The sequence below is a fragment of the Dermacentor variabilis genome, chromosome 2 (genome assembly GCF_050947875.1).
Source record: "Dermacentor variabilis isolate Ectoservices chromosome 2, ASM5094787v1, whole genome shotgun sequence".
In the NCBI taxonomy this organism is placed as follows: domain Eukaryota; kingdom Metazoa; phylum Arthropoda; class Arachnida; order Ixodida; family Ixodidae; genus Dermacentor; species Dermacentor variabilis.
Window position 1 is genome coordinate 170,422,275 of NC_134569.1, and position 13,207 is coordinate 170,435,481.

Sequence of the window (13,207 nt, forward strand, 5' to 3'; positions counted from 1 at the left end):
GCCGTGTGGTGCATCGTTGCGCAGATATTCTCCATTTTGTGTTTTGTCGCTATTGTTTGCTAATCAAATCACAGACAACAATCATGCTATACTTGCTGCTTAGTCTTCTCAGTGAGTTCTATTCGATGAATTTGGTTCAAATACTCCGCAATAAGCGCATGTACTCCCTTTGGATTCCCGTCGTGAACCTGCCAGACCTAGCCGCGATTTCATGTAATAGCGGTGGCCGTTGGTCCTGCGACTGCTACCATCTTAGAAACCTATCCTCTCAACAGAGTGTTGCGAACTATTGATAAACCCACTGACGTCCTTGGTGCTAATACTAGACAAGACACAGAATCACACCCATTTCTCAAATTCATGGCTCAATTACCTCCCCTCCTTATGCATACCGACCAAGTATTACCAAAAAGTATCAAATTATGCCACTTATAAGGAAACATTTGCTCAGCTATGGCTCCGAGGCGTCTTCGGCCCCTATTTTAGGCACAAACGCGCACTTGTGTGACTGAGCGATACTGACTTGCAACTACAAAGCAAATATTTCTATTTTATTAGCTGTTATCTTTCTTAGCGGAGGAATAAAATATTCGTCTTGAGTCAAGAGCACTGTCCATCATCTTGAGCCTCCGGAACGGGAATCTTTCTGACCAGGCCAGTGTTTCCATCCAGCTCTATGTAGTCGCCTGCGAAGAGAAAAAAAAAAGGAATTATAGCGATAACCCCCCCCCCCCCAAGGGGTCTATACGATTTCGTAGATGAACTTTGCGGTAATTTTGTCCATGGGGTGCGCGCGGCACACGAGGATATATGAATTCATGAACACCAATAGTAATTTAGTGAAGAACAAAAATGCTCCTTCAAATTTTTTAGATTGTATCTCGTACCGCAGTGAATACAACCATGTTCGGCCTCAACTATTGACTGAATTCGACTCCAATAACGACTGCATGCTTGGATCACATAGTGCGTGTTAATTTTTGGCAGTGCTTTGACAATAACATCCTTTATCGAGCATTTATATTATTGTATGGTTGCTTGTTAGTCTCCCTCTCAGTGAGGCTGCTGGCACACAGCATCGTAGCATATTTATGTTTAGAACTAGTGATGGGTAGGGGGATGTGGCCGTAGATGATCACAGCCTGCTACCCATGAGTCACGCAAACCATGTGGCAGCAAGCAACTCTATTTCTTTGGAGTGACACGGAATGAGCTCATGCACAGAAAACTGGACTGTTGACTCTGCCACTTCAACCTGCTTGGAAATGGTCGTAATAGGCCTTTAAGGTTTCTCTCTCATTCGCCTGAGCTGCTGCAAAGACTCAACTAACTCAATGACATCTGTCCAGTCACAGTGCATGTTTAATTTGGTCTCAGAAGATAAGCGACCATACGCATTCCATCGTCATCATCATCATCGTCATCGTCACCACCACCTAATTCTGTGCCCATTGCAGGACAAAGGCCTCGGCCTGCGATCATCAATTACCCCTGTTCTGGGCCAACCGATTCCAACTAGCACCTGCGAAGCTCTTAATTTCATCACCCCATCTAGTCTTCTGCCGTCCTCGACTGCAGTTAATTTATCTTGGCACCCATTCTGTAACCCCGATGGTCCATCGGTCATCTAGCCTACGCATTGCATGACCTGCCAAAGCTCCATTTCTTCCTGGTAATGTCAATTAGAATATCGGCTATCCCCGTTTGCTTTCTGACCCACACCTCTCTCTTGCTATCTCTCAACGTTAGCCTATCATTCTTCGTTCCATCGCTCATTTCGTGGTCCTTAACCTGATTTCGAGCTTCTCTGTCACCTTCCGAGTTTCTGCCCCATATGTTATCACCAATAGAATGCACTGATCGTACGCCTTTCTTTTTAACGATAATGGTCAGCTTCCACTCAGGATTTGATAATGTCTGCCGTATGTGCTCAAATCCATTTTTATTCTTCAGTAAATTTTTCTCTCGTGATAAGGGTCCCCGGCAAGTAATCCATCTAAGTAAACGTACTCCTTCACAGATTCTAGAGGCTGACTGGCGATTCTCAATTCTCGTTTCCTTTCCCGGCTATTTATCATTATCTTTGTCCTCTGCATATTAATCTTCAACCCCACTCCTACATTTTCTCTGTTAAGGCCCTCAATCATTGGTTGTAAGTCGTCCCCAGTGTTGCTGTACAGGACAATGTCATAGGCAAACTGAAGGTGGCTTAGATATTCGCCGTTAATCCTCACTCCTAAGCCTTCCACCTTATTAGCTTGAATACTTCTTAGAAGCACGCAGTGAATAGCACTGCAGAAATTGGGTCTTTTTCTCTGACCCCCTTCTTTATAGGTATACTTTTAGTTTTTTATTTGTGGAAAATTAAGGTAGGTGTGGAATCTCTGTACATATTTTCCAAGATATATACATAAGCCTCCTGTACTCCTGGATTACGTAAAGCCTCTATGACTGCTGGTATCTCTACTGAATCAAATGCATTTTGGTAATCTAGGAAAGCCGTATAGAGAGGCTGGTTGTAATCTGCGGATTTCTCGATTGCCTGATTGATTACATGGATGCCATTCATTATAGAGCAGCCTTTCCTGAAGCCAGCCTGTTCCCTTGGTTGACTGAAGTCCATTGTTGTCCTTATTTTATTGATGATCATCTAGCTCAATATACTTGAAGTAAGCTAATGGCCTAAAGTTTTCCATTCCTTAATGTCTCTCTTTTTGTGGATTAGTATAATATTGGCATTCCTCCAGTTCGCCGTGACCCTTGAAGTCGATAGACAGTTTGTATAATCGGCGGCCAGTTTTTCAAGCAATACGTCTATTTTACCTTGGATTAAATTGACTGTTATTCCATCTTCTCCTGTCACTTTTCTCCGTTTCATGACTCGCAAGGCCCTTCTAACTTCATCGCTAGTTTAGAGGGAGCTTCTGTAACCTGTTCATTACAACTTCGAATGGAGGTATCGTGGCGTGACAGGTCAGTATAGAATTCGTCCAAGGCTTTTACTATATCTTCTAGATTGCTGACGGTATTACCCTGCTTACCTTTCAGTTCATACGACTTGATTAGTCCAATGCCAAGTTTCCTTCTCAATGTTTTCATGCTGCGTCCGTTATTTACTGCTTCCTCAGTCTTTCTGACGTTACAATTTCGAATATCCCTTATTTTCTCCTTGTTGATTAGTGTTGACAGTTCCGCGAATTATATTTCTGTCTCCTTTCCTGTCTTCTTGTATGTTTCCTGTGTGCGTATTCTTTGTTTTTGGCTGGCTTTTTCTTAATGCAGTGCACCAACTAGCCCAACAACGTTATTTAATATATGATGTCTTGATTTGGACACTTCAATTCAACGTCCTTTCTTTATTAGGTCCTTTGTTACTCGGGAGAGCTTACCTACTGGTTGCCTTGGTGAATTATCTGCCACTTCCCTTGCTGCTTCTGAAGCCACGATAGTTACGGTTTCATTCATTACCTCTATGTCATCATCACCTTTTTGTTCCAAGACTGTATATTGATTTGCAAGTACCAGCTTGAATTGATCTTTTTTACCCTCACTGCGTCTACGTTGGCCTGTTTCTTCTTAAGCAATTTTACTGTTCCTCTCTTCAAAGTGGCGTGAATTCTGGACCTCACTAACCTATAATCACTGCACTTTACCCTACTTCTACATCCTGCACTAAGCTGGGATCGGCAGAAAGTATGAAATCAATTTCATTTCTTGTTTCACCATTAGGGATTTTTCAGGTTCACTTCTTCTTCCTACGCTTCGTGAAGGTGTTCAATATTCGCAGCTTTTGACCTGCTTCAGTGATTGCGTCAGTAATTGACCTGGTTCCCCTTGCTTACCTTTCGGTGTCTGGTAGAAAATTGTGGCGGAGTGCAACAGGAGTCCAAAAATGCCACCGAAAAGGTTCCATGGCGAAACTAAAGTTGGCAGATTGATGTCGTGCACGTACCAAAAAGACTTGAAAACGTTATGTGCCACGCGAAAGGCTTTACTACTCACAAATAAACCAACTCTCCCCGGCAGCTTCGAACAGCCATCGCCAGAGCTATTGGCGGGCAGCCATCATTCAATAATTTCGGAACGCGGCAATTTTTGGCTATTTTGAAAAAAAAGGCTGTTTCTTTTTTTCGGCATGCTAATAGCATTTTTAATGTATACACGTCTCTTTCACTCGGTGAGTTTTCGGGGTTTTGTGACGTCGTTTGACAGACAGGCGCAGTGGGTGTAGCCCGAAAACTCCTCAAGCACCACTTCCTCTTTGGCACCTAACAAGTCGGCGCTGCATTTATAAATAATACATTTAACAAGCAGTTACTTGTCATGTTTTTCTTTACAGGCTGTTGTGTGAACCTTAAAGTGCCGCATAAACACGCATGATGTGTGGCTACAGTTAGCTGCACGCATGCCGTCGAAAAATCCTTCCAAACTGGCCTAACAATTTTACAACGTGAGATGTAAAGGCCACATACAAGCGAATTCCCGTACTTCCTCCAGGTTCACACCCGTGGTCTTATATGGGGCGATCGTCAAACTAGTGTTACAGAGACATACATTAAAGTAAAAATTAGAAAACATGTAGACGTTGTGTATAAGACGGTGACAGTGTTAAACAATGTGACGTGCAGTTCTAGAGCGTGTAATAAATAACTATAGTTACAATAAGGAATGCTAGCAGGTGCTGACACCGGAGGAGCGTTCTGAAAGTTTCATTAGTCTTCACATATAACTCAGCGAACATAAGTGAACTATATGAAAACTTCTCGAGGCTGCTAAAGACTGCACTTCGAAGTGCTTCCTTAGTCAAGAGCTGCAGGTATCTTTTATTGGATATTGTACTAACAGTCAGCTTTCGCTTGTTAGTCAATTGTCAAGGGTGACGAAGTAAATTGGTAGAGATTTCTAGTGCACTTTTTTAAGGAAGCCCTTATAAATTACTCAATGTATACCACATTTATCCGAACGTTTGTAGACAGGTATCGAACAACTGGTGCCAGTTTAGGGACGTTATAAATTTACATCCGCCGAACGTGAACTGGCTTTCATTCCGAAGCTGTAATATTTGGTCTAAGCTTAATAGCAAAAATGTAGTGGGTGAATTTACCCTGACTCTCGCTGCCGAATGTTATTTAAGACATAGAGTTCACTCAAATTCTCGGTACGCTACGAACGTAAATGGTCTTTTTTAGCCAAGTTAGGGTACATACCAGAAGTAAGCATCGTCGTGATGCCTTCAATGCCGACCACGCATGGAAGACCGTATTCACGAGCAACGACGGCACCTGCGAAAAATACGAGAAGCACCCTTCGGTATCTTGTGCTAATAGATAACAAAACTACTTAGTCACACCCGAAGGTCGAATCATTTGCAGAAATGAAAAGGTAACAACCTAGCGCACGAAGTAATGTTGTAAGCGGACCGTTCGCGAGGACCTCACGTTCTCCGAACGCAAGAACATCGAGGTCCACATCGGCGCGACTGGCGAGCGACGCTCTCGCAGATTGACTCGAGTTCTGGGCACGACTTACAATCACCGGACGCTCTCGAGGAACTAATAGCTGGTTTCCAGCGTCTCTTCGATCGTCATTACCGAGCAAACCTCCGCCCCGTCAAGATCCCAGGGAAGCCTTGGTGGACCCCGGCGCTGGCGCGAGAAAGACACGGCGTGAACGCATTGCGACGCCGATACCAGCGCTGCACGGCGGAGGAACTGCGGGCGCAATTCCGCGCGGACTATAGCAGGGCCCTCGCGGGTTTTCGCAGTCGCGTTCGAGAAGCTAAGGCCTAGCACCTGCGCGTGTGGTACTCCAGCTGCACGAGCCGATCAATTTTTTCCGCCGCATACCGAGAGGCGTTCGGCAGAGTGCGACCGCGGCTGTGTTTACCGCCGCTCGAACTGCCCGACGGCACCCGCACGACAACACACTTGGAGTCGGCGGCCCTCCTGCTGGAGACGCAGACCGCGGTCGACGACCCCTCCTCCGATGGGCCCCGCGAAGATCAGGGTGCTGGCTGCGTCGCCGTATCGCACGCGTGCGAGCGACGCGCCTTTCACGGCCACGGAAATGGAGAGCGTCCTGCGTAAAACGACGGACGCGTCAGCCCCCGGGCCAGACAAGATCACGACCTACGTCATCAAGGGGCTCGCGCGGACTCAAGGCGCCTTCCTTTTAAAAGTCTTCAATGCGGCGCTCACGCTGGGCCACTTCCCCCGTTGCTGGCGTACGGGGCGTATAATTTTTATACCGAAGCCGCAAAGAGCGCCCCAGTTGCCCAATTCGTACAGGCCAATATGTGTCACGTCGACGCAGGGCAAGGTGCTCGAACGCCTCTTGAACGGCCGGCTCTATTATCTTTTGAAGAGCGGCGGGCACTTACACGAGCGTCAGTACGGCTTCACTCACGGAAGGAGCGCCGTGATGGCCTTATACGCACTGAACACTCGTCTGCTGGAGCTCAAGGAGGCCAAAACACCGGCCATCCTAATGTCACTCGACTTCCGCGGCGCTTTCGACAGCGTGTGGCGCCCCCTGGTCCTGAAATTCTTTAGGGACCGGGGGCTACCGAGCAACCTGTTCCACCTGCTTCGCTCGTTTCTTGAGGACCGGCCAGTGGTGTTCGCCTCCCACGCGGGCGCGGTCGAGGCCAGCCCGTCGTTGGGCAGTCCTCAGGGTTCGCCGCTATCGCCGCTGTTGTGGAATGTCGTCGTTCATGAGCTCCTTGAGCTTCCTATGCCCGCCGGGGTAACCGGGCAGGCATACGCCGACGACACTATCATCGTCATCTCGGCCAAGTCGCGCGACGAGCTCGGCGCGGCGGGTTCGGAGGCTCTTCGGCGGGTGGTGGCGTGGGCGGAGAGCGCGAAGCTCACTTTAAACATGGACAAGACCTACTGCGTCCTATTTTCTCACGGGCACAGTGGCATGCAACGCGTGCACCCTACGATCCGCCTGGGCAATTCCGGCGGGGGTTTGAAATTCGTGGAGGCCCTCAAGGTCCTGGGCGTGGTCTTTGACAGGCGCCTCCACTTCTTTCAGCACGCCGACAGCCTTAAAGAGAAGGCCGAACATCTGGCCTGCCGGGCGCTGACATTCGTACAGATGCAGGGCCCCTGCGGCCGGCGGTATTAACACACCTTTACCATCAGGTGATGGTGCCGGCCTTAACGTACGCGTCCGCGGTGTGATGGTCTGCCAGGCCCGACTGCAGGCTCAGCGCCCGCGTGACAACGATGTAGCGCACGGTCCTGCTGTCGCTGTCGGGCGCGTATAGGCCGACGCGCAAGGCGTCCCTTCAGGTGTTAATGCGGGTGCCGCCACTGTCGCGCGAGCTCGACAGGGCCGCGGCGGAGTTTAGACTCCCCGCCCTGCGCGAGGCGGTCGAGTTCGGCGACCTCGCGTTGTCCCCGCGCGACCTCTTATGCCCTGCCGACCCTTGGGAAACGCACCCGGCCGAGATGCGCGCGTTCTCGTTTGGGCAATTATCGGTGTCGGTGGCGCGCAGGAGATCGCGTGCCGCGGGTCTTCATGTATACACTGACGGATCGTATACGCCGCATTCATCGGGCGCCGCTTTCGTCGTCTTCGGCCCGGGGGAAAAGATTGGAGCGGTGGGGCGTTTTCGCGTGCACGCCGCCACGAGCGCGTACAGCGCGGAGGTCATCGCCTATGCGGAGGCCCTGACGTACGTCCGCGGCCGCGAGGGGACGGGCGAGGTGTCTATGTACACCAATTGCCTGTCTTTGTTGCAAGCGGTCGCGACGCCTGGCTCTACCGACCCCCGGATTGTCTCAATAAAGATCGCGCTCGGGGAGATTGCCCACTCGACCGAGGTGCGTCTATATCATGTACCCGGGCATTGCGGCGTCTTCGGCAACGAGCTAGCCGACTTCCTCGCGTCGCGGGCCGCCAGGTACGGGTTCGACCGGAAAGCGCCCCTACCTTTCAAGTCGGTTCGCGCTGCGTTCCGGGCGGTTCAACGAGCGCGATGGGCGCGCTCGTGGCGCGAGGAGCACTCCGACACGGCGCTGTTTCTATGGGTGCCGCGCCTCGAGGAGGCGCCGTCCTTTTTTCCCCCTCCGCTGGCGTTGGGCACCATGCTCACGGGGCACGGTCGCTTCCCGTTCTATTTTCAACGATTTGGTCTCGCTAGAGACTCTCTGTGCCCCTGCGGTGCAGAGTGCGAGTCGTTCGAACATGACTTGGGCGACTGCAGTCTCACGAGCCCATTAGCCGCCTCTCTGGAACCGCCGGACGCGCTGGCGAGACGAGACCTGCCCGCGCTTTTGCGCCCCAATAGGAATAGGGCAATATTAACACAAATTATACGGCTTATCAGCGACAACTTGCCAGATTACGTTCGGTAACGTTTTCGCGCCGAGACGTTCACTGATAGTGTTCGGGATAACTGCCTACCGTTTGCGCGCCGGCCGTGCTCATACCCGGCTCATACCCGCCATGTCAACCCCAGGGTTGGGGGTTCGTTCCCCACTTACGGCAAAGTCCCTTCCGAAGTTTTTTTTTTATACACAAGTACACACACACATGTCGGATTGTGGGGGCCGTTGTCGTCCTGTCGAGCGGAGACGGCGGGGCTCAGTGCCCCTGGCGACATGGCCTCGCGCAACCGACTGGCTGCATGAACAACAATTTTCGAGAAGACCGTGACGCTGTGCCGCTTCCGTCCTTTACCCTTGACGAATCATACACCCTTCAAGGACGGGCGTGACCCGCAGTCGAAGATAATAACCTTACCCATGGAGCACCCGCTGGATGGCCACCGTCAAAGCAGGAAGACAAAAAAGTGCCCAGAGCTTATTGGTGCTCTGGGCCTCTCGCTGTTATTTTTCGTGAGAGTCATTTCATCAACAATGAGTAAGAATATGTTCCTACGACCACCCGAACAAGGTCAGTCGTCTACTTTGTCGCTCATTTTTGGATGACGTGCCTTTGGAAGCTCAGACCAGCTTGATTCCTGGGAGAGCTCAACGCCAGAAGCCATGGACTCTGACAGCGAGTACACCGTAGTCATGGGCCGCCGTATGAAGAAGATGCGCCTTATGTCGACTGAGGCGACTTCATCGCATCAGAGTGAGCAAGAATCCTTCATGGTTTCTTACGTGCCGCTCTTGACGTCACACAGCATGAACTTCCTCAGCAGGCAGTTTCAAACCGAATATTTTGAAAGTGTGGCCCCTGGGCAAATTACCGAGATCAGGATCAACGCTCGCAAGAACATCCTGACAATAGATGTGAAAAATTCAGCAATACTTGAGAAGTTAAAGACCATTCCACAGTTAAGCGCAATCCCCGTCCGCTCCTTTATTACTTACGGGAAGGAGACAACAACTGGAGTGATTTCCGACGTGGAGCTTGAAATCAAGCATGCGGACCTCAAGAGTCTTTTGCGGTCATCGGTGCGCATTCTTGAGATTCACCGCTTGGGGCACTCCCGATGTATTAAGTTAACGTTTGCTTCTTTGACATTACCAGCGTCTGTCAAAGTGGGCTACGTTATACACCGAGTACGACCATTCGTTCCGAGGCATATTCAGTGCCGGAAATGTCACAAGATAGGACACGTGAGTGCTGTTTGTAGAAGCAAAGCCACCTGCTCGCGTTGCGAAGGAGAGCATGATACCTCCGACTGTGAGACGTCCTCATTTAAGTGCCCGAACTGTACTGGCTCTCACGAAGCGACTTCGAAGAAATGCCCGAAGATGAAACAGGAAGTCCGTATTCTTCGAAAAATGGCAAGAGACCAATCTTCACGTAAAGAGGCTGCTCAATCTGTTCGCCAAAGTGACCGACGCTCTACACAGAAGCATCACAAAACCATTTCAGAACTACCTAGCGTGGCACAGGTACCACGACCACCTCTACCAGTGCGTGCATCGAGGACGGTAACGGCGTCTACTGATAATTCAAGGTCCACGAGAGCACGCGGCAAACATTCACCTCCACCGGCTGATACAGACAGGGAATGGCCTTTGCTGCCCTCCAGGCCCACGGCTATGCCAGCGGGCACTAGCGGTCCTCTGCGCCATGAAGCCAAGAATTATAGGGCCAATGAAACCGGTGACACTAAGGGCAAGCAAGGAGATGAACACAATGAGAGGGAGAGTGTACAAAATATGCTGAAGCACCTAGTAGAATCAATGCGCGTGATTCTCGGTGGTCTCGAGACTCCGGCCGCTAAAAGTGCCCTACAAGTGCTCGCCGTGCTAGAGCCGCTTATCGCAGCTCTTTATGTGCTATAAAGATTTTGCTAGGCGCTTGTGCTGTTCACGCAGGGGAGGCCCACATCAGCTTCGTCCTAACGCCTCTATTTTTAGGTTCGCTCAAATTGGTGACTACAGACTCGAGGCGAAACCTGATTGCGGCTTCATGGATGACATTTGTGAATGTTTATCATCAGAGTGTTGAACTTGCTTTCACCTTTGCGCATCCTTCTCGCTATGTCATCATCATCCCTCATCACATCTTTATGTCCCCGTTCCCCCTCCCCCTGTGCAGAGTAGCACGCTAGAGCACCTCAGCTCAGGCCGACCTCTCTGCCTTCTTTCAAATAAATTATCTCTCTCTCTCTAATGTTGGCATTTTAATTGGCAGTGTAAATTTCAGTCAACATTGGCTAAGTAAGCATTCGTAATATCACGGGACTGAACACATGTGTAAGCAAACTTCAGTTGATGATCACGAGTCCTCGCTTTCGTAACGCTCACGTGAGAAGCGCTGGCAGCTTCTGGGAGCTTTCGGAAACCATGCGCTTGTCCCAACGTGACCTTTCCATGCGGTCGCTGCCATTTACGACTGCACTGTGCCGTGCCTCCAAAATGCATGACCTCACGTGACCACCGACTATGAGCGCACGAAAAAACATTGCGCTCGTCAAGGCACCAGCTTTTCTCGTCTGGCTTTCACAAAGGCAGGTGGTGACGTCACCTACAGCTCTCGCTACAGTTCCCACGCATACGCTGTCACACCCGTGACACAATGGCGACAACAAGACCGCGCTTCACGTATCCTTTTATTCATCACCGCAATAAAATGGGGGCCATGAACAGCAACGCCATCTGATTATTTAGGAGACTGCATTCTAGGCGGAGGAATCAAATACACTTAAGTATAGATTGGCGTGACGCTTCCCTCATGAATACTTGTGAGCATTGTTGCATGATAATACTATGCAACATAACCACCCAGTTGCACTTTGGTTCAGTTGTCTTTCTTAGAAACATGAATAAGTCGTAAAAGCTGGAAAGGTTCTCGTCACCATCTAAAGACAGTGGAGCGGCTGTGTGCTTCAGCGCCGATATGAATTTCCAGCATCTAGGGTTCTTGAAGGTTCGGCACGCACCGTGAGACAGTGGGCCTCCAATCTCTGTCACGACTCCGGCCAACAGGGGGAAGTACGGCGTCCAGCCGGTGTCGGTGGCGGTCGTTACCAGTATCTCGCCTTTCTGTGCGGAGAAATAGGTAAGGTCACATAAGAATCACAATCCCTGTCCTTCCAATACGTTTTGAAGCCTAGGAAGCAAACTAAGAAGAGATATTAGTTTTTTATGTTTATATCACTGACCATTCACATTAATTGTTTAGCAAATGAAGTGAATCTGATGGCACAAAAGAGGCGTGAACTCGCACGTCTAGCGCTGGACAGAAAGACGAGGTGCAAGTTTAAAGAGTGCTTTAAAGTGACCGGTACTCGGTTTCATATTGTCCTTACACCGAATACGCCACTTATCATTTTCGTCGCGGTAATCTTAACCGTATACTTGATATTGTCGTGTTACCTGTATGAGATGGGCTTCACCGAACGTCGGCGCCACGCGAACTTTGCCTTCAACAACGCCCTGAGACATTGGGCTCCCTGAAGGAGAAAAATAATGTACTCAAGTGAAGGAGCAATGGCTTTTCTGCTCGTGCTGAAACACCGCATAGTCACTATGAAAGTCAAAGCATTTTTCCCCGTAGTTCGAACGTCCAAAGACAGTCCATTATGCATTCTGAGGTGCTGCATAGCGGAAGCTTAATGTCATGTCGTAACCACTGTGTATGACCGCTGATTGGTGAAAAGCTTCCTTCAAAAAGTTTTCCCGATAACATGCTAAATGAAGGGAAAAATCGTTTTTATTTTCCGTAACAATTAGAAGAGTCTTTAATGTCATTCTTGTGCGAACGCTTAAAAATATTCCTGTTTAAATATAACGAAGCGACTTCTTCAGATGTGCACAATATAAAGGTCCTTAGCGAAAAATAACGTACGTGGGCTTTGTAATGACATCAGGCTCGGAGAATAAGACTTTCAACTTCCGGGCCCTTAAACAATTGCAGCCACAATATCAATTAGTAGTGTGTTCAAAGGGACTGGTTGATGCTGTTTTTATTCTAAAGCCATTAGTGTTGCCGAACCGATGTCATGAACAACAGCTGTAGAGAGGCGAAATTCATTCAGGATATTCATGCGCCTCGTTTAGACCGCGAACACTATGCATGCTGTATTCTCTTTGTATTGTTCTCTACCGTAGCTTAATGTTCCAGTACAAAACACATAAGCTCAGGCTTTTTAATTAAACGGGCGCACTCATATTTGTTATTGCTGTGAATATGTCATTGGTTCGTTTTATATCAGCTGCCCAAATCCGACGGTATACGAGCAGAACGGACGAGACACACAAAACACCGCACAGCTGGCTCAGTTATTAATTTTCCTAGTGGGTTTTCATGTGGTGCTAGATTGATGTACATATAACTTACCTTTTATTTCAAAGTCCCCTTCAACATGTCTTTTAATGCGCTCAATCTGAAAAATGAGTAAAACAAATTCTGAGGGAAAACAATTTTATTGAGCTAGAGCATTTTGATTATTGATTGTATTGTGTACGCATTTACGATGTTTAAAAAAGTATCTGGCGCAAATTGTAATTCACTGCCGTTTCAAATATAGCACACGCAGCATCAAGCGCATGAAAAGCACCGGCCACCATTGGGGGTTGTCGCAAGTGACCGATCAACAGTATCTTTGTCGCATACATACAGGTATCAATTATATATTAACACGGCTGTGCAGCATGGCGATTATTTCGGAAGCTTGTTGCCATAGAGGGAGGCAATATTCAATGGTATTTCAGAAGGCATGTTGCCGAATGGAAACTAACGCGTGCGCATGCGCTCTTGCTCGTGCAGCGTGAAATGACACGTGCGC

At 48.9% G+C, this 13,207-nt stretch overlaps 1 protein-coding gene across 1 annotated transcript in view; it reads right to left on the reverse strand.

Moving 5' to 3' along the window:
- Positions 1 to 530: 530 nt before the first annotated feature.
- LOC142572937 (rifampicin phosphotransferase-like) overlaps positions 531 to 13,207 on the reverse strand; it is a 46,959-nt gene continuing 34,282 nt past the window's right edge. The window contains exons 11-15 of the mRNA XM_075682396.1: positions 12,760 to 12,805; positions 11,796 to 11,872; positions 11,360 to 11,462; positions 5,208 to 5,282; positions 531 to 686 (exon numbers count right to left, since the gene is read on the reverse strand). Of these exons, the coding sequence (XP_075538511.1) occupies positions 601 to 686; positions 5,208 to 5,282; positions 11,360 to 11,462; positions 11,796 to 11,872; positions 12,760 to 12,805 (387 nt within the window). The 3' untranslated portion in view covers positions 531 to 600. The remainder of the gene's footprint in view (positions 687 to 5,207; positions 5,283 to 11,359; positions 11,463 to 11,795; positions 11,873 to 12,759; positions 12,806 to 13,207) is intronic.